We start from the raw sequence: 21,479 nt of genomic DNA on the forward strand, positions 1-21,479 counted from the left end.
ATCAGGTTTGCCTCTAGTATCCCTAAAAAAAGGTTTGCTTCTAGTAGTAGCTTATTGCTCCGTGCGAAAGAAACGAATCACTAGAAAGTGGAGTACATTATATTCGTCAAAAAGAACAAAAAAACCTAGAAAGTTATATCGGCATCGACGAACTACACATATAGGACGGCGACGGGCACGTATGCGTAAGTTGTACACATACCTAGCCGTAGGGAGAGGCACCACAGGACAGCCGCAGCACGAAATCCTCCAATGCTCGGCTCCTTTCCTTGGTCCGCAAGTCCCTCCCACCCACTCTTTACAGCCACCCGGAGTTGTTCTTCCCTCCGGGCCCCGGCGAGGGCGGCAAGCAACGAACAAATCCGAGCTGCATGCACTGCCCCGCGCCTCATGCATATTCATTCGTTCATATATATATATAAACCGCGAAGCCGTCCAGTTTCTGAAAGCGCGCGTCAGGCATTCCATTCCAGTATTTACTGATTGCCTCAATCGTCAGACCATCAGCGACAGAGAGCTCGTGTAGATAACCCGAGTGGCGGTATTCTGCGGAAGTACAGTACGTACGTCCGGCGAAAATGGCCGACAACTTGAAGCCCGTGGCCCTCTTCCTGCTGATGCTCAACTTGTGCATGTACCTCATCCTCGCCATCATCGGCGGGTGGGCCGTCAACTTGGCCATCGACCGCGGCTTCATCATAGGTACTGCTCTGCTCTGCTGCTCGCCCCAAACCTCAAGGCCGTAGTTAGTTACAGAGCTAGAGCCCAGTTGTTGATTTGTGGTTGCCTGCAGGCCCCGAGCTGCGTCTCCCGGCGCATTTCCACCCGATATTCTTCCCCATCGGGAACTGGGCCACCGGCTTCTTCGTGGTGTTCGCGCTGCTCGCCGGCGTTGTCGGCGCGGCCTCCTGCATCGTCGGCTTCACCCACGTCCGCTTCTGGAACTACAGCAGCCTGCAGCCCGCGGCGTCGCTCGGTCTGCTCGCCTGGGCGCTCACCGTCCTAGCCATGGGGTAAGCGCGCGCGTTTCTCAGATTACACCGTCTCATCTCTACCAAATCAACTCGTTTGGTCTCAGACTCTTACCCTGAACCTTATATCATGGATAAATTGCTGCAGGCTGGCTTTCCAGGAGATCAGTTTCGACCGAAGAAACGCGAAGCTGGTAAGATTCCTCCCGCTTTTGTCCTTGCTCTGTACTTCGTCAGGTACATACGGTTTGTGAGCTGATCAAAACGCTCTGGGTTGCCAGGGGACCATGGAGGCGTTCACGATCGCCCTCTCACTGACGCAGCTCGTCTACATCCTCGCGATCAAGGCGGGTGGCCACGGGCCCGTCCAGGTCGAACGGCACAACGCCTTGGGCCGCTGATCGGATCGGAGGATACGTACGCCTGAGAAGGAGCAGAGCCGCCGGAGAAAGTTTGCTCGTTGTCGTTGTGCTTTTCGTTTGACGTGATGATTCTTTGAGTGGGATTGGTGAAATGGGGGTTGGCGTTGTAGTAATAAACTTGTGTGTTCCTCTGGCCTTTGGATTTATTGATTGATGAATTCAAGCATCTGGGAAATCTGTTTTGTTAGGACGTGCAACAATCGTCATCACAGTACATACGTGTTTTTTTTAATAAAGAGAGCTTCTTCTCCGATTTCTATCAAGAGAAATCACAATGTTGTTACAGCTACCAAAACAAGCAGAAAATAAATAAAAACAATGACGCATGATCCTTTTTATTTTCCGAAGATAACCTCAGACCTATTAACCAGCAAACAGCAATACAAGGCAACCCTGAAAAAACAAATAAATTACAAATCAGTCCCTGTGAAGTAAGCCGTCGTAAAGGAGCAAGATGAGAAACACCCATCAACCCCCCAAGATCACAAAGGGATAAATCGACAAACTACCGATGCCCCATAGACCAACAGACTCCAAATCCACCTTTCTCGGAGTCCACAAGCCAAACCCCCATTTTTTCTCTGAGAATCATCCAACCATGATTCTGTTAGTCCTGAATCTCCATCCATGTGTTGCCTTAAAGACTTCATTGGCAACCAGCTCAACCATTCTTATGCCTCACTTCATTGTTCCTTGTCTTTTTGGGTTTATCTGCAAAATATTCTGATCATGTAGCCACATAATAATCAGATTGACACGGTTATAAGGGTCAGTTACCTTGTTATTATAAAAAAGGTACTATTTCCCAATTTCCATATAGTCCAAAAAATAGCAGATACACCAACCATAACCAGGTTTTTTCAATTTATTAAACCTCGGTATCCAAAGATTAAACAAATCATGAACATTGCCAGATATATCATGTAAATTAGCACATTTCATAATTAAAGCAATTTTGAAACAAAACACTTAAGGAACAAGTGATTGATAGATTCATCTTTTCCACAATAAGAGCATTTCCTATCACTAATCCATCATCTTCTAGCCAAATTATCTTTCCTTAAAATATTGATCTAAGAACCAACCACATAAACACTATCATTCTAGGTGGCATCTTAACTTTCTACAAAAAATTTTGTCGGTATTTAACCCCATTTTCAGTCATAAGCCTATGGCAAGACTTAACAGAGTAGGCATCATTTTTAGTTAGTGTCCACCTAATGAAACACTTTTTGGGCAGTCAATACCACATCAACACAAACTTTTGATTCCATAGATCTAAGGAGTCTCCATACAAGGTCCTTCCAAACTAAACTTGATCAAGGCTTCTGGAAAAAATTTCATCCATAGATTTATTTTTATCAAAGAATGAATTATATAATCTTGGGAAATTGGTTTTAAGAGGTTTATCGCCAATCCATCAATCTTCCCAAAATCTCACATTTTTTCCATTACCAATTTTAAATTTACATAAAGAGGGAAAAATGATCTTTGTATTTTAAAATCTTAGTACAGAATTGTTAATCACCTTGGTTAGATTTGATCCTAGAAATACATTTTCCTCTCTGATATTTATTATGAATAATATCTTGCCACATGCCCTAAGTATTGAAAAGTTTCCACCACCATTTACATAAAAGGACTTTATTCACCAAAGCTAAGTTCTGAGTTCCTAACCCTCACAATCATTAGGTCTACAGACCTCATACCATTTTACTAAATGGGTTTCTTTCTTATCAGCATCTTCCAACCGTAACAACCCAGCTCCAAACAAGTTCATTCTCTTATTCACTCCAAGTGGTAAACCATAGAAAGACATCATAAAATATGGAATTACAGTAAGAGAAAACTTGATTAAAGTGACTCTACCAACACTGGCAAGTAGTCTCCCTTGTCAGCTACTGAAGGAAATATGCCCTAGAGGCAATAATAAAGTTGTTATTTATATTTCCTTATATCATGATAAATGTTTATTATTCATGCTAGAATTGTATTAACCGGAAACTTAGTACATGTGTGAATATATAAATAGAGTGTCACTAATATGCCTCTACTTGATTAGCTCGTTGAATCAATGATGGTTATGTTTCCTAACTATAGACATGAGTTCTCATTTGATTAACGGGATCACATCATTAGAGAATGATGTGGTTGACTTGACCCATCAGTTAGCTTAGCACGATGATCGTTTAGTTTGTTGCTATTGCTTTCTCCATAACTTATACATGTTCCTATGACTATGAGATCATGCAACTCCCGAATACCGGAGGAACACTTAGTGTGCTATCAAACGTCACAACGTAACAGGGTGACTATAAAGATGCTCTACAGGTGTCTCCGATGGTGTTTGTTGAGTTGGCATAGATCGAGATTAGGATTTGTCACTCCAGGTATCGGAGAGGTATCTCTGGGCCCAGTCGGTAATGCACATCACTATAAGCCTTGCAAGCAATGTGACTAATGAGTTAGTTGTGGGATGATGCATTGCGGAACGAGTAAAGAGACTTGCCAGTAACAAGATTGAACTAGGTATTGAGATACCGATGATCGAATCTCGGGCAAGTAACATACCGATGACAAAGGGAACAACGTATATTGTTATGCGGTTTGACCGATAAAGATATTCGTAGAATATGTGGGAGCCAATATGAACATCCAGGTTCCGCTATTGGTTATTGACCGGAGAGATGTCTCGGTCATGTCTACATAGTTCTCGAACCCGTAGGGTCCGCACGCTTAACGTTCAGTGACAATCGGTATTATGAGTTTATGTGTTTTAACGTACCGAAGATAGTTCGGAGTCCCGGATGTGATCACGGACATGACGAGGAGTCTCGAAATGGTCGAGACATAAAGATTGATATATTGGACGGCTATATTCGGATAACGGAAGTGTTCCGGGTGATTTCGGAGAAAACCGGAGTGTCGGAGGGTTACTGGAACCCCCCCCCCCGGGGGGGGGAACTAATGGGCCACATGGGCCCTAGTGGAGAGAGAGAGGGCCGGCCAAGGCAGGGTCGCACGCCCCTCCCCCTCGGCGTCCCCCTTTCCTTCTCCCTTCCCCTCCTTCCTTTCCCCCTCCTAGTACGACTAGAAAAGGGGAGCCCTACTCCTACTAGGAGGACTCCTCCTCTCCAGGCGTTCCACAAGGGCCGGCCGGCCTCTCCCCTTGCTCCTTTATATACGGGGGCAAGGGGGCACCCTAGAACACACAAGTTGATCATTGATCTCTTAGCCGTGTGTGGTGTCCCCCTCCACCATAATCCACCTCGGTCATATCGTCGTAGTGCTTAGGCGAAGCCCTGCGCCGGTAGCTTCATCATCACCGTTATCACGCCGTCGTGCTGACGAAGCTCTCCCTCGACACTCAGCTAGATCGACAGTTCATGGGATGTCACCGAGCCGAACGTGTGCAGATCGCGGAGGTGTCATACTTTCGGTACTAGGATCGGTCGGATCGTGAAGACGTACGACTACATCAATCGTGCTGTCATAATGCTTCCGCTTACGGTCTACGAGGGTACGTGTACATCATTCTTCCCCTCTCGTTGCTATGCATCACCATGATAAATCTTGCGTGTGCGTAGGAATTTTTTTAAATTACTGCGTTCCCCAACAGTGGCATCCGAGCCAGGTCTATGTGTAGATGTTATATTTACGAGTAGAACACAAAGGAGTTGTGGGCGTGGGTATATACATATTGCTTGCCGTCACTAGTTGATTCTTGATTCGGTGGTATTGTTGGATGAAGCGGCCCAGAACGACATTACGCGTACGCTTACGCGAGACTAGTTCTACCGACGTGCTTCGCACACAGGTGGCTGGTGGTTGTCAGTTTCTCCAACTTTAGTTGAATCGAATTCAATGAACAGGGTTCTTTCTGAAGATCAAAAAGCAATCACTATACTGTGTTGTGGTTTTTGATGCGTAGGTAAGAACGATTCTTGCTCAGCCCGTAGCAGCCACGTAAAACTTGCAACAACAAAGTAGAGGACGTCTAACTTGTTTTTGCAAGGCATGTTGTGATGTGATATGGTCAAGACATGATGCTAAATTTTATTGTACAAGATGATCATGTTTTGTAGCACAGTTATCGGCAACTGGCAGGAGCCATATAGTTGTCGCTTTATTGTATGAAATGCAATCACCATGTAATTGCTTTACTTTATGTAGCAACCAGACCTCAAACAGTCTGATCTCTGTGTATAAGTGTCATCCCTGGATTGGTAATGCTGACACACACAGTACTTGAAGGATTTATAACAGAGTGGCAATCACACACTTATTACATCGAATGTCTCAAAAGAGAACTTATTACAATAAATATGGCTTAAGGCCATCTAATACGATGACATCGGAAGGCTTGGAAGATAAAGTGAGTCCATCAACTCCAACGGCATCACTGAGTGAAAGACCACGACCTAAGGCTCCTTACTCGTTGTTTGAAAAGTCTGCAACATGATACGTTGCAGCCTGAAAACGGGTCAGCACATAGAATATGCTGGCAAGGTAACACAAGAGAATAATGAACAGAATAAAGCTATCACTATATGCATATATGGTTTGGTGGAGGCTGTAAGGTTAAAGGTTTTGCGAAAAGCCAATTTTTCCCTACTACAAAGGAATAAATTTTATTTAACTGTCATGGTGGTTATTAAACATTGAGAAGGTTCACCCAACTCAATCCCAATTAAAAAGCAATCATCATTAAACCCAATCAAATTATATTAAGAGTGATGAGATCCACATGATAATCAAAGAACTAGATACTCAAGGCGTCCATAACCAGGGACATGGCTAACCATGATTAGTTTGTACACTCTGAAGAGGTTTGTGCACTTTTCCCCACAAGACTCGTTCTCCTTTGTTGGATTTCTCGCACTACATAATATTTGAGAAACGGATGACCGAGACACAGTCTTTCCGAAGAGGTCCCCTTAACCAATAGATAGGCCGGTACACCTACAATCCCCTACATCTGCTAGCCCATCATGGAAAGGTTTCCCACAACTTACTCAACTATACCAGAGCCCATAATGGCATGTGACTGCACACAAAAGTTTCCAGTATGAATAATCTTATGATCCCTTTGAGCCTGGGTGGCGGTCCATAGGAGAATCACACGGTACCCCAGGATTTCCAAAAATACAGGCAATCACTAGGTTCCCCAGGTGCCTCAATCCACCCAGATGTGTATTAAAGTTGTCAACTTAAGTAACCATTAATTTAGCAATCTCACATCTGTCATGAATACACTCAAACCCAATCCACGTCTACGAGCATAGCATAGCAATATAAGCAACGTAGAAGTAACTCCCAGGGTTTGATAATAAATAGGTGAATAGGTACTACCTCATCTACTTCCCAAACCCCACAATTTAATTCAGATCCTAACCATGCAATGTTTGAGGGTTGATCTAATGCAATGAAAACTGGGTAGTAAGGGGTATGATCAAAGTGTTACTTGCCTTGCTGATGATCCGCGAAACCTAGAGACTCGACGTAGCACGCTTCGCACTCCGGGTACTCTATTGCAAACAAACAAGCATACAATAAGCAATCAAGCAAAAGCACGGGTAAAACTCAAATAAGAGATCTAACCAGAAAGTGCAACTTAGGAACTCTGGTTTGCAAAAAGAATCAAAACAAACGAAGCAACAAAACTCAAACTGCGAAAGAAACAGGCTTTGTTTACTAATCTGGACTAAGGTCAAATTTTACAGTAGCAAAAACTTGTTTAAGTTGATTAAACGGAAAGAGGGTTTCGAGACGAAACTCTAGGCGCTTGAATCGTCTGATTCCGATAAACAAGCGAAAAGTTATACTAGAACAAAAATAGGATCAGAAATCGCGATCGAAAATAATCGTGGAAAATCCGAGAAAAAGAAAAAGTGACGAACAGGCTAACGAACAAATGTTCACTATCTGCGGCTAAACGGTGAAAATCGTTCGTAAAAACGAACTTACGGACGAACGTCCGCTAAATAACTAAACCGGAAAAAAATAAACCGATCTAAATAAATAAAAAATCCGCGGATCTAAAAAAACCGAACGGTTTTCCGAAGAAAACCGGCGGCGGCGGCGCTACCTCCGGCAAGTCCGGCGAGGGGCAGCGTGGCGGCGCGGGGCGGCAGCGTGGGCGGCGGCTTAGGGGTAGGTTTGGGTGGCGGGGCTAACGGGCTGCGGGGGGGGGGGGGGGGGGGGGGGGGGGGGGGGGGGGGGGGGGGGGGGGGGGGGGGGGGGGGGGGGGGGGGGGGGGGGGGGGGTGCGGCTTTAAAGGGTCGACCCGAAGAGTCCTGGCCGAATACGGCCCTAAGTCGGTTGACTTTTTAAAAAAAAATCAACGTGTAGAAAAAGAAAGTAAAGAAATACTAAACGGACTCCAAAAATCCCGAAATAAATTTTCCTCGTCCTCTAAAAATAAGCCAGACAGATGAACATTTATTTGGGCCTAATATGCAATTTTGAAAAACGCACTTTTTCCTAATTCAAATAAAATAGTGACAAAACTCCGAATAAAAATCTTATTTGATTTTAATATTAAATCTCTGATATTTCTTTATTTTGAGGAAGTCATTTTATCCTCTCTTTTATTTTTAATAAAAGAAATATTTCAGAGAAAAATAATTAAAATCAAATGATCCTCTTTTCAAAATTCGAGAAAAACTCGAATATGAAAATAATGAAATCCCCAACTCTCTCCGTGGGTCCTTGAGTTGCGTAGAATTTCTAGGATCAACCAAAAATGCAATAAAACATGATATGCAATGATGCTCTAATGTATAACATTCCAAATTGAAAATTTGGAATGTTACAAACCTACCCCCCTTAAGATGAATCTCGCCCTCGAGATTCGGGTTGGCTAGAAAATAGGTGAGGGTGATCCTTTCGTAAGTCTTCTTCTCGTTCCCAAGTGGCTTCATCCTCGGTATGGTGACTCCACCGAACCTTGAAATTTGATAACTTTGCTGCGTGTAACTCGGCTGGCGAACTCGAGTATCTTGACTGGTTTCTCCTCGTATGTCAAATCACTATCCAACCGTATCGCTTCTAGCAGCACTGTATCTCTCAGAGGAATTTCAGCCATCTCCGCATGGCACTTCTTCAACTGAGAAACGTGGAACACATCGTGAACTCCGGACAATCCTTCGGGTAATTCCAACTTGTAAGCAACTTCTCCCATACGTTCCAAAACTCTGTATGGTCCCACAAAACGTGGTGCTAACTTTCCCTTAACTCCAAAGTGCTTCACTCCTCGGAGTGGTGATACTCGAAGATACACTCTGTCTCCGACTTCGTAGACTGTCTCCTTGCGTTTCGAATCCGCATAACTCTTCTGCCTGGATTGGGCTACCTTGAGTCTACCACGAATCATCCTAACCTTCTCTTCCGACTCTTTTATCAAATCTGGTCCAAACAACTGTCGGTCTCCAACTTCGTCCCACAATAACGGTGTTCTGCACCTCCTTCCGTACAGTGCTTCAAAAGGGGGCCATCTTCAAACTAGCTTGATAACTGTTGTTATAAGAGAACTCCGCATAGGGCAAATTATCGTCCCAACTAGATCCATAGTCTAGCGCACAAGCTCTGAACATGTCCTCCAGAATCTCATTTACTCTTTCAGTCTGTCCATTTGTTTGCGGGTGAAAAGTTGTACTGAACTCTAGTCTGGTTCCCAAAGTTTCATGTAACTGATTCCAAAACTTTGAAGTGAACTGGGCTCCTCTATCTGATACAATGGTCCTCGGAACTCCATGCAGACATACGATCCTAGTCATATATATCTTTGCCAACTTAGCACTGGTGTAAGTGGTCTTTACTGGGATGAAATGAGCTACTTTCGTCAATCGATCAACTACAACCCCTATCGAGTCATAGCCTAAACGAGTCCTGGGCAATCCTGTGATAAAATCCATGCCTAGTTTATCCCACTTCCATTCGGGTATAGGCAATGGCTGTAGAAATCCTGCTGGCTTCTGATGTTCTGCCTTCACTCTCTTACATACATCACAAACTGCTACATACTCCGCAATATCCTTCTTCATATCGGTCCACCAGAAACTGTCCTTTAAATCCAGATACATCTTGGTATTTCCTGGGTGAATCGAATATGGCGAATCATGGGCCTCTTGCAGAACCAACTTCTCGATCTCCTAATAATTTGGCACATATACGCGGTCCTCAAACCATAAAGTACCGTGCTCATCCTCACGAAATCCCTTGGCTTTTCCTTTGCTCATCCTTTCCTTTATCTCGGAAATCTCCTTGTCTGTCTTCTGAGCTTCTCTGATCTTATCCATCAAAGTAGGCTGAATCTCCAAAGCTGCTACATAATCTCTCGGAACTATCTCCAAACATAGCTCACGAAGGTCTTCTGCTAACTCCCTGGGTAATCCTCCGGTCATGAGTGTATTAACATGACTCTTGCGGCTCAACGCATCGGCTACTACGTTAGCCTTTCCGAGATGATAGTGCAACTTCATGTCATAATCTTTAATGAGTTCTAACCATCTCCTCTGCCTAAGATTTAACTCCTTTTGTGTGAAGATATACTTCAAACTCTTGTGATTCGTGTATACCTCACAATGGTTTTCGATGAGAAAATGTCGCCATGTCTTCAACGCATGCACTACGGCTGCTAACTCCAAATCATGCGTAGCATAGTTTAACTCATGGGGTTTAAGCTGTCATGAGGCATATGAGACAACTCTTCCCTCCTCCAAGTCCTCGAAAGAAGCATCGCAATACACTTCATAATCCTTGCGTTGATCTGGCAGGATCAACACTGGCGATGTAACCAAGCGTCTCTTCAACTCCTGAAAACTGGCCTCACATTCCTCAGTCCAATTGAACTTGGTGTCCTTCTTTAACAACTCCGTCATGGGCTTTGCAATCTTTGAGAAATTCTCGATGAACCTCCGGTAGTATCCTGTGAGTCCAAGAAAACTCCAGATCTCTCCAACTGTCGTGGGTGCTTCCCAATTTGTCACGGTGACAACTTTGTTGGGGTCTACTGCTATTCCTTCTCCGGATATAACATGTCGAAGAAATCCAACTTTCTTCAACCAAAACTCACACTTGCTGAACTTGGCGTATAACTAATGTTCCCTGAGCTTGCCAAGTACCAAACGCAAATGTTCTTTATGTTCTTCTTCATTCTTCGAGTAAACCAGAATATCATCAATGAACACCACGACGAACTTATCCAAAAACTCCATAAACACTTTGTTCATCATATTCATAAAGTAGGCAGGTGCGTTAGTTAGGCCAAATGACATAACGGTATACTCATATAGCCCATACCTTATGGTAAAAGCTGTCTTAGGTATGTCCTGCTCTCAAATCTTCAACTGGTGATAACCTGATCGCAGATCGATCTTGGAAAACACCTTAGCTCCTTGCAGCTGATCAAAGAAATCATTGATCATCGGCAGTGGGTACTTGTTCTTAATCGTTACTTCATTTAATCCATGATAATCAACAACCATCCTTAACGATCCATCTTTCTTTTCCACTAGAAGTACTGGTGATCCCCAAGGTGACGAGCTTGGGCGAATATATCCCTTATCTAGTAACTCCTTAATCTGCTTCTTAATTTCCTCTAAATCCTGTGCGGGCATCCTGTACGGTCTCTTAGATATTGGCCCAGTGCCTGGCAAAAGTTCTATCAAAAACTCTATGTCTCTATCCGGTGGCATGCCTGGCAACTCTTCTGGAAATACATCCGGAAATTCCTTCACCACTGGTACTTCCTCCTGTACTACTCTTGATAAGCAATTTACTTGAGTCCTATTCAGCACATGCCGGGATACATACTTGATCCTTCTTCCTTCTGGGGTGGTGAGTAAAATCGTCTTACTGGTGCAATCGATGTTTCCTCCATACATCGATAGCCAATCCATACCCAGAATCACATCCAATCCTTGCGATTCCAAAATTATCAGATCAGAGGGGAAAACATGCCTACCTATGGCCAATGGCATCTGAAAACATCCATGGCTTGCCATATACTCTGCTCCGGGTAAGGTTACTAACATGGGTGTCTTAAGTACTCTAGTGGGCAGATTATACTTATCCACAAATCCCATCAATATGTATGAATGAGATGCACCAGTATCAAAAAGAACTACTCCAGTAAATGACTTAACCAAAAACTTACCAATTACTTCATCTGGCTGGGCTTCAATCTCCTCCACGTTAACGTGTTTCACTTGTCCCCTGTTGAAAGGGTTGGACTTCTTCCCAGAGCTTCCATTGCCATTTCCATTTTTAGCTTCATGACATTCATTGGCGTAATGTCCGGTCTTCTGACACTTGTAGCAAGTAACGTGGCTTAGATCCTTCTTGGCGGGTGTTGTTGGGTGGGAACGGTTCTGTCTGCTACTTCCTCCATTACCGTTGCCGTTCTTGGGGCCACCATGGTTGTGCGAACTTCCTCCATTATGAGTATGGCCTCCATGGTTATGAACAAGTCCTCCCGAGTTTGGGGTGAAACGGGGTCTCTGCTGGGCCCCAGAATTATACTTCCCTTGTCCATACTTCCTCTTATCGTTGTCAATCTGCTGCTGCTTCCAAGCATGAGAGCTCTATCCAACAACTCCTGGTAGTTATTGAAATTTGCTACCATCAACTGCATGCTTAGCTCATCATTCAGTCCTTCCAGAAACTTCTCCTTCTTAGCTGCATCGGTAGCAACGTCATCTGGGGCATAACGTGCTAACTTACTAAACTCATCCACATACTGGCCAACAGTGCGCCCTCCTTGGCGTAAGTTGCGAAACTCACGCTTCTTCATGGCCATAGCTCCTGCTGATACATGGGCAGTACGGAAAGCTTGCTGGAACTGATCCCATGTGACAGTGGCTATAGGATAGGTGACAGTGTAATTCTCCCACCATGAGGCTGCTGGTCCATCCAATTGGTGTGCGGCAAAACGCACCTTCTCAGGATCTGTGCATCCTGCAGTGGTTAACTCCCTTCCAATCTTGCGGAGCCAATCATCTGCCACTATTGGCTCGATGCTACTGGAAAACACCGGCGGCTGCAACCTCAGAAAACGGGCTAAGTTATCAACTGGGGCTGGTGGTGGTGGGTTGTTGTTGTTGTTGTTGTTGTTGTTGTTGCCTTGGTTCTGAACTAACAACTGCATCAGGGTATTCTGCTGCTGGATCAACTGAGTGAGTGATAACCCACAAGTATAGGGGATCGCAACAGCTTTCGAGGGTAGAGTATTCAACCCAAATTTATTGATTCGACACAAGGGGAGCCAAAGAATATTCTCAAGTATTAGCAGCTGAGTTGTCAATTCAACCACACCTGGAAACTTAGCATCTGCAGCAGAGTGTTTAGTAGCAAAATAATATGATAGTGATGGTAATGGTAACAAAAGAGTAATGAAAGCAAAGTAATATTTTTGGTATGATGTAGTGATTGTAACAATAGCAACGGGAAAGTAAATAAACGTAAACCAGTATATGGAAAGCTCGTAGGCATCAGACCAATGATGGATAATTATGCCGGATGCGGTTCATCATGTAACAGTCATAACATAGGGTGACATAGAACTAGCTCCAATTCATCAATGTAATGTAGGCATGTATTCCGAATATAGTCATACGTGCTTATGAAAAAGAACTTGCATGACATCTTTTGTCCTACCCTCCTGTGGCAGCGGGGTCCTTACGGAAACTAAGGGATATTAAGGCCTCCTTTTAATAGAGAACCGGAACAAAGCATTAGCACATAGTGAATACATGAACTCCTCAAACTACGGTCATCACCGGTAAGTATCCCGATTATTGTCACTTCGGGGTTAACAGATCATAACACATAATAGGTGACTATAGACTTGCAAGATAGGATCAAGAACACTCACATATTGATGAAAACATAATAGGTTCAGATCTGAAATATGGCACTCGGGCCCTAGTGACAAGCATTAAGCATAGCAAAGTCATAGCAACATCAATCTCAGAACATAGTGGATACTAGGGATCCAACCCTAACAAAACTAACTCGATTACATGATAAATCTCATCCAACCAATCACCGTCCAGCAAGCCTACGATGGAATTACTCACGCACGGCGGTGAGCATCATGAAATTAGTGATGGAGGATGGTTGATGATGGCGACGGCGATGGATTCCCCTCTCCGGAGCCCCGAACGGACTCCAGATCATCCCTCCCGAGAGGTTTTAGGGCTTGGCGGCGGCTCCGTATCGTAAAACGTGATGCTTTCTTCTCCCCTATTTTTTTCTCCCCGAAAGCAGATATATAGAGTTGGAGTTGGAGTCGGGAGGCCTCCAGGGGGCCCATGAGGTAGGGGGGCGCGCCCCACCCTCGTGAGCAGGGTGGGGGCCCCCTGGTCTTCATCTTTGGCGAGGATTTTTTATTATTTATTGTAAGATATTCCATGGAGTTTCAGGTCATTCCGAGAACTTTTGTTTTCTGCACATAAAACAACATCATGGCAATTCTGCTGAAAACAGCGTCAGTCCGGGTTAGTTCCATTCAAACCATACAAGTTAGAGTCCAAAACAAGGGCAGAAGTGTTTGGAAAAGTAGATACGACGGAGATGTATCAGTGAGCTCCGGTGAAAAGGTAAATCCGGGGTCACGTCTCAGAGGCATCTGAGGGTTTAGAGAGAAGAGAATAGAATAGAATGAGGTCTAGTGAGAAAACACTACCCATATGCACATGAGACAAACACAATCATATCACTCAATCAATCAAGCAAGGGCACACAATCGGTCTTGAACTATCGTTACAAAGTTCTTGGACTATATTATTTACATGGTAGACTACTACTACTGTTTTGGTGGTCAACTAGAAATATTGATCGGTCGAAGACTCCATGATATCTGCTCTAGCTTCGTCTTCATAATCATCATCACTATCGTCGGGGTCCGAGTCGGTGTTGTCGATGATGATGTAGTCCTCCAGACGAATCTCCTTGGGTTCTTCGTCTTCTCCTCCTGGCATGGGGTCTCCCATGAATACTCCTAGCTTCCTTTCCAAATCATCATTCCTCTCCACTAGTACGATGATTTCCTCCTCATAATCTGAAAGTGCAACTATCCCTAGGTGGTTTTGGTAATTCATAACAACATATAGCTCATTGAGCTAATGCTATTCCAAGATGATTATTTTCAGGAAAGCTCAATGATTGGCATGGCATGGATGTGAAAGTGGAACCCTCAAAATGCTAAGGACAAAGGATTGGCTCAAGCTCAAAAGCTCAAGACTCTTCATTTTATATTTTAGTGATCCAAGATCACATTGAGTCTTTAGGAAAAGCCAATACTATCAAGGAGGGATGAGGTGTTGCTTAATGAGCCTCTTGCTTCATGTGCTTAGTGATATGCTCCAAAACCCTCAACTACTTTCCCATATCCACATATGACCTAAACCCTAAGCCAAACTCGGTCCTACCGATTCTTCCTATCCGGCGCCACCGAGTTTCACTTGTCATTAGCCACTGCCAAACCCTAGCAATTCGGTTCTACCGATAAGGATCTCGGTCTCACCGAGATGGGGTTGCAAACTCTCTGTTTCCCTTTCGTAACTTTTCGGTCTTCACCGAAAGAGCGAATCGGTCCCACCGAGATTGCAATGTAAACTCAGTTTCCCCTTTGTAACTTTTCGGTCTCACCGAGTTCACTCGGTCTCACCGAAAGAGCAAATCGGTCCCACCGAGTTTGCCTGACCAACTCTCTGGTTAGCTAATTACCAAATTCGGTCTCACCGAGTTTGTGTAATCGGTCTCACCGAGATTACGTTATGCCCAAACCCTAACCATATCGGTCCTACCGAGTTGCATGTCAGTCCCACCGAAAATCTCTAACGGTCACTAGGTTTACATTTTCGGTCCGACCGAGTTTTGATTCGGTCCCACCGAGATTGGAAAACTGTGTGTAACGGTTGGATTTTGTGTGGAGGCTATATATACCCCTCCACCTCCTCTTCATTCGGTGAGAGAGCCATCAGAACACACACACCATTCCAACTCATATGTTCTGAGAGAGAACCACCTACTCATGTGTTGAGACCAAGATTCCATTCCTACCATATGAATCTTGATCTCTAGCCTTCCCAAGTTGCTTTCCACTCAAATCTTCTCACTAATCCAAATCCTATGAGAGGAGTTGAGTGTTGGGGAGACTATCATTTGAAGCACAAGAGCAAGAAGTTCATCATCAACACACCGTCTATTACCTTTTGGAGAGTGGTGTCTCCTAGATTGGTTAGGTGTCGCTTGGGAGCCTCCGACAAGATTGTGGAGTTGAACCAAGAAGTTTGTAAGGGCAAGGAGATCGCCTACTTCATGATCTACCCGCAGTGAGGCAAGTCCTTGTGTGGCGATGGCCATGGTGGGGATAGACAAGGTTGCTTCTTCGTGGACCCTTTGTGGGTGGTTGCTTCTTCGTGGACCCTTCATGGGTGGAGCCCTGTGTGGACTCGCGCAACCGTTACCCTTGGGTGGAGCCCTGTGTGGACTCGCTCAACCGTTACCCTTTGTGGGTTGAAGTCTCCATCAACGTGGATGTAGGATAGCACCACCTATCCGAACCACGGGAAAAACATCCGTGTCTCCAATTGCGTTTGAATTCTCCAAACCCTTCCCTTTACATTCTTGCAAGTTGCATGCTTTACTTTCCGCTGCCTATATACTCTTTGCATGCTTGCTTGAATTATGTGATGATTGCTTGACTTGTCCTAAATTAGCTAAAATCTGCCAAGAACTAAAATTGGGAAAAGGTTAAGTTTTTATTTGGTCAAGTAGTCTAATCACCCCCCTCTAGACATACTTTCGATCCTACAAGTGGTATCAGAGCTTTGGTCTCCATTTGCTTTGATCTCCATAGCTTTGATGGTCATAGCCTTGGTTTCACAACCTAGGAGAGTATGGCGTCTAGCGAGGGAAATTATCACCATAGAGGTCCTTACTTTGATGGTACTAATTTTGCTAGTTGGAAGCATAAAATGAAAATGCATATTCTTGGACATAACCCCGCCGTTTGGGCTATTGTGTTTGTTGGCTTGCAAGGTGACTTTTTTGATGGGAGAGAACCAAACCGTGAAGCTACCGCGGATGAGTTGAAGATGTTGCAATACAATGCTCAAGCTTGTGATATTCTCTTCAACGGATTGTGCCCCAAAGAATTCAACAAAATCAGCCGTCTTGAGAATGCAAAGGAAATTTGGGACACTTTGATTGATATGCACAAAGGTACCGACTCCGTCAAGGAATCCAAGTTGGATGTGCTTCAAAGCCAACTTGACAAGTTCAAGATGAAGGATGGTGAAGGTGTCGCTGAAATGTACTCTAGGCTTGCTCTCATCACAAATGAGATTACCGGCTTAGGAAGTGAAGAGATGACCGATAGATTCATCATCAAGAAGATTCTAAGAGCCTTGGATGGAAAATATGATACCATGTGCACATTGATCCAAATGATGCCCAATTACAAAGATCTCAAGCCAACGGAGGTGATTGGAAGAATTGTTGCTCATGAGATGTCACTTAAGGATAAAGAGGAACTTCACAACAAATCAAGTGGTGCCTATAAAGCCTCATGTGAAGCCCCTACATCATCAAGTGAGAAACAAGACTTCAATGAAGAATTGAGCTTAATGGTGAAGAACTTCAACAAGTTCTACAAGAGTAGAAGCAAAGATAGAAGCTTCAAGTCAAGGTCCTACAATGACAAAAGGTCTTCTAGTCGAGAGCGAAACTGCTACAATTGTGGAAGACCCGGACACTATTCCAATGAGTGTACGGCTCCCTACAAGAGAAGAGAAGATTCTTCAAGAAGAAGAAGCAAAGAATCACCACCAAGAGAGAGAAGGAGTAGAGATGATCGTTATGAACGAAGATACTCACGGAGAAGCAAGGATTCGGAAAGGAAGGAAAAATCATCAAGGAGCTACACAAGACGAAGACATCAAGCTCATGTTGGTGAATGGGTATCCGGCTCCGACTCCGACAGCCACTCCGAGAGAAGTTATCACTCCGACTCCGAAGATACTCAAGATGAAGGTGTTGCCGGTCTAGCACTTGTGTCAACCAACTCCTACGACATATTTGACTCACCAAATGAAGGAATTGGAAGATGCTTCATGGCCAAAGGTCCTAAGGTAACACACCCCGAGTATGTTGATTTCAATAGTGATGAAGATGACTTGTTAGGTGATGATTTGCTTGTTGACAACTCTAATGATGAATACTATGATGAAACGTCAATTAAACATGCTAATCAAGATAAAACGAATGACAATGATAAGGAGAAGATTGAGGCTCTAACTAAAGAACTAAACACTCTTAAGTTAGCTCATGAAACTATCTTCGAAGATCATCGAGAACTTTTAAGAGCTCATGAGAAATTACGCTTTGAAAAGCTCAATCTTGAGCAAGAGCATGAGTTCTTAAAAGCAATCAATGATGATCTCCGCAAGAAAAACTCTTCTTACATTGCCAAGCGTTTACCCTTATCCATTTACATGCCTCAAGTCAAGTCTAGTAACAAGAACAAGAAAGATTCTTCCTCTAGCAGTAACAATGATCATGTTAAATCCAATATTGTTGCTTCTAGTAGTTCTCTTGATTCCACTAATGATTCTCTTAGCCAAGTTACACTTGAGCAAGAAAATAGCTTATTGAAGGGAATTATAGAGAAAGGAGTGTACAAAAGCCTTGCCGGGAGTAAGCAATTCGAGGAATTTGTGTGCAAGCAAGGAATGCACCGGAAGAATCAAGGTGTTGGTTTTGAACGAAAGTTCAATGCCAATGGAGTTGAGTGGGAAGAAGATCAATACCCCAAGACAAAGTTTGTCCCTCAACAAGAGAAGTATGATGCTTCTTTCAAGGGGACACAAGCTCAAGATGATCTTCCACCACAAGACTACAAGCAAAAAGGCCAGGACAAGCTTCAAGAGGAAATTGATGCATTTGAAGAAGCTCCTAAGACCTTAGTCAAGTGGATTCCCAAGACTACTTCAAGTTCCACTTCATCAAGTACGACTACAACTCCAAGGATTCCCATCAAGATGATGTGGATCCAAAAGAAGAAGAACTAGAGAGTTCTTGAGGGTGACTCCGCCAACATACCTCACTCTTATCATTTTGGCAAGAACAAGTGCAATCAACTTCCACATCGTGCACTAGTTCAAGGAGTCACAAACCCTCTTGTTGGTAAGACAAGGGACAAGGTAACCTAAAAGTTTTCATGGACATCATCTTGTGTGTGCATCACTCTATGTCTATGGATATCCTTTTTTGTTCCTTGTGGGACTAACCCATGTAGGTATTGAAAGTGCAATTCACTCAAATGGATATCTCCAAGTGATCTACATCAACATTGAGCATCCACATCTTCAACATCTACATGAAGTCATCATCGACAAAACCCAAGGTTAGTTCATCCCTCTTAGGGGGGGATATCACATCTAGGGGGAGCTTTACTCTAAGACTTGAGCTAAAGCAACTCTAAAGATGTGAACAAAACAATGCTTTATGTAAAAGTGGTAACCCCACTTGAGCTTAAACGATGAGTATGACCTATGATCAAGTGTTCTCACTTGACTCCTAAGTCAATATACTCATATATAGATGACCTAGTCATCGCAAATTGCTTGATAGATGCTAGAATTGGTTGTGCATGCCTTATCACATATTTCATTTGCCATCTTATTGTGTGAGCATGCTGGTTGCATATTTTACTCATTCGAGGACATCCACTTGTTGTTTTGATTGTTTGGTTTTATCTTCTTCTGCCAAGTGGATGGACAAGAATGCCTAAGAACCTCCTCTAGCTATCTATGCTTTTCTCGTCTCAAACTCTATTCATGCTGCATCACAAAATTTGATCAAGTCAGATTCGAACCACTCTGTGTGAGGAGCGCTCGGAGTCCCCGATTCGTCATAGACTTAAACTTCCAAAATCTCTTTATGATTCTCGGTCTGACCAATACCCCACTTTCGGTCCTACCGAGATCATTAAGTTGATCTAGGTTTTCGATCTCGGTGCAACCGATTTGAACATTTCGGTCACACCGAGTTTCAGTAACTGCACGCAGTTATGAATCTCGGTGCCACCGAGTTGTTCCACTCGGTCACACCGACAGGGTCGGGCTATATATAGTCACGGGCAAAATTTTGGAAATTTCTCCGAACCCCTTCGCCCGCGCGATAGCCTGCTCTGCCCTCGTGGTCTACGGATCGTCTTCTCGCCACTAGCCGCCTCCAGTAGCTGGTCTCCGTCGCCGTCAACGGGAATTCTGCCCCGCCGTTGCCGCCGTAGCAAGTCCCCGCCGAACTAGGGTATGGACTTGATCTTTGTGCTATTCTCCAATCTGATTCCTAGCACATTGTGTTCTTCATGATTCTTGCCACGATTGAAACACTCATATCCAGTCAATACGCCCGTAGATTAGCTTTGATTCGAAAATTCTAGGTTTAGGTTTCCGCCGAAACCATCTCGGACCCACCGAGTTGAAAAACTCGGTCCCACCGATTTGGCTTATGCCATTGCACAAGTGAGACTCGGTCTGACCGAGAATTACTTATCGGTGTGACCGATTTTGGAACTCTGTGAAACCCTAGCAGTCTCGGTGCCACCGAACTGTGACTCGGTCCAACCAAGTTCACTAGTTTAGGTTCCAAAACTGCTTCGGTATCACCGAGTTTGAAAATCGGTAGATCCGAGATGATTTCAGTGGGAAACTAAAACTAAGTTTTTGGATCATCCTTTTGCAAAAATCTCTGCATTTTGTGATGCTCATCCTTTCTACCTCATCTATAATCTGTTCACAGGGTCAGCAGTCAGAGTTTGCAGCATGTCTGATCAAAGTGATAGCCAGAATCTGTCAGAACAGCAAGTGGTGATGAGTGAGGGCACTAGTCCCTCAAGTTCTTCAGATGAGGGCAGCAGGAGCACCCCTAGCAACTTGCCAAAGGCTGCCACGAGACAGAGGAAGAAGAGGACTTCAGATTCCGAAGATGAAGACTATGTGGCAGAGGAAGAGGCCACTTCCAAGAGAGTTGAGCCAGCTCAAGGCACTAAGCCAGGCCTGAAAATCAAAAGGCCAGCAGGCAGGCAGCCAATGTCAAAGGCCAGAATGTCAACTGAGAAGCCCATAGAGCCAGTTGCAGCTGAGGGCAAGAAAAGAAAGGAAAGGGTGAAGAAGATTGTGGCTAGAGTGCTTGGCAAAGCTTCCATCATGGAAGAGGAAGAAGAAGAAGTAGCTGCAGCAGCACCCAAGGCACCCAAGCTAATGGGAGATGCCATAAAATCAGGGGGAGCTGCTTCCAAGGCCAAGCCAGCTCCAAAGCCAAAGCCAAAGAGGAACACAAGAAGCATCCCAGCTGCTGAAAAGAACAAGGCCCCAGTGCCTGAGACAGCTGCAGAAGAAGAGGAAGAGAATGTCCTAAGGAAGCTAAATCCCAAGATCCCAGACCACAACGATGCTCATCCTGTGGCTGAGGATATGAAGCTCAGGAGAGATTCAGGGCTAAGGAAGTGGAGAGAAGCAGACCCGTATGCTTCAAGGAGAAGGACAGCAGTTGACTACAGGTTTCACACCAAGGAGCATCAAGATTTTTATGAGACAGTGCTGCTAGATAAGAAGCCCATTGTCTGTGATATGCGATGGGTTGATTGGACATCATCAAGGACAATGAGGAGCACTATCCTGGAGTGCAAGACAGCTTCATAGCTTGTGGAGTAGCTGACTTTGTTGGGCAGAAGCTCACAAAGTGGAATGAGGAGCTTATAATGCAGTTCTACTCCACGACACATTTTTATCCAGATGGGAGGATCACATGGATGTCTGAGGGTACGAGGTACCAATCCACTGTTGAGGAATGGGCAAAGTTGATTAATGCACCAGAGGAGCATGATGATGACATGGACATATATGCCAAGAAGAAGATGGACCACAACTCAATGTCCAATATGTACAAGGAGATCCCAAATGAAGCACTTGATACTTTCAAGTTTGGCTCAGTGCATTATCTTCTGTCAGGTCTGCCTATGATCAATTGGATACTAAGGCACACCTTATTGCCTAAGTCTGGAGATCACAAG

The 21,479-nt window shown here is 44.2% G+C and overlaps 1 protein-coding gene across 1 annotated transcript; it reads left to right on the forward strand.

Annotated features, from left to right (window-relative positions):
* The first annotated feature begins 348 nt into the window (after window positions 1–348).
* LOC125548204 (membrane protein PM19L-like) lies at window positions 349–1,650 on the forward strand. The gene is made up of 4 exons (XM_048711871.1): window positions 349–702; window positions 794–1,013; window positions 1,120–1,165; window positions 1,253–1,650. Exons 1-4 carry the CDS (start codon window positions 579–581, stop codon window positions 1,370–1,372), a joined length of 510 nt encoding a protein of 169 aa, XP_048567828.1. The 5' UTR covers window positions 349–578; the 3' UTR covers window positions 1,373–1,650.
* The last annotated feature ends 19,829 nt before the right edge of the window (window positions 1,651–21,479 follow it).

This window comes from Triticum urartu, chromosome 3 (assembly GCF_003073215.2).
Source record: "Triticum urartu cultivar G1812 chromosome 3, Tu2.1, whole genome shotgun sequence".
Classification (NCBI taxonomy): Eukaryota; Viridiplantae; Streptophyta; class Magnoliopsida; order Poales; family Poaceae; genus Triticum; species Triticum urartu.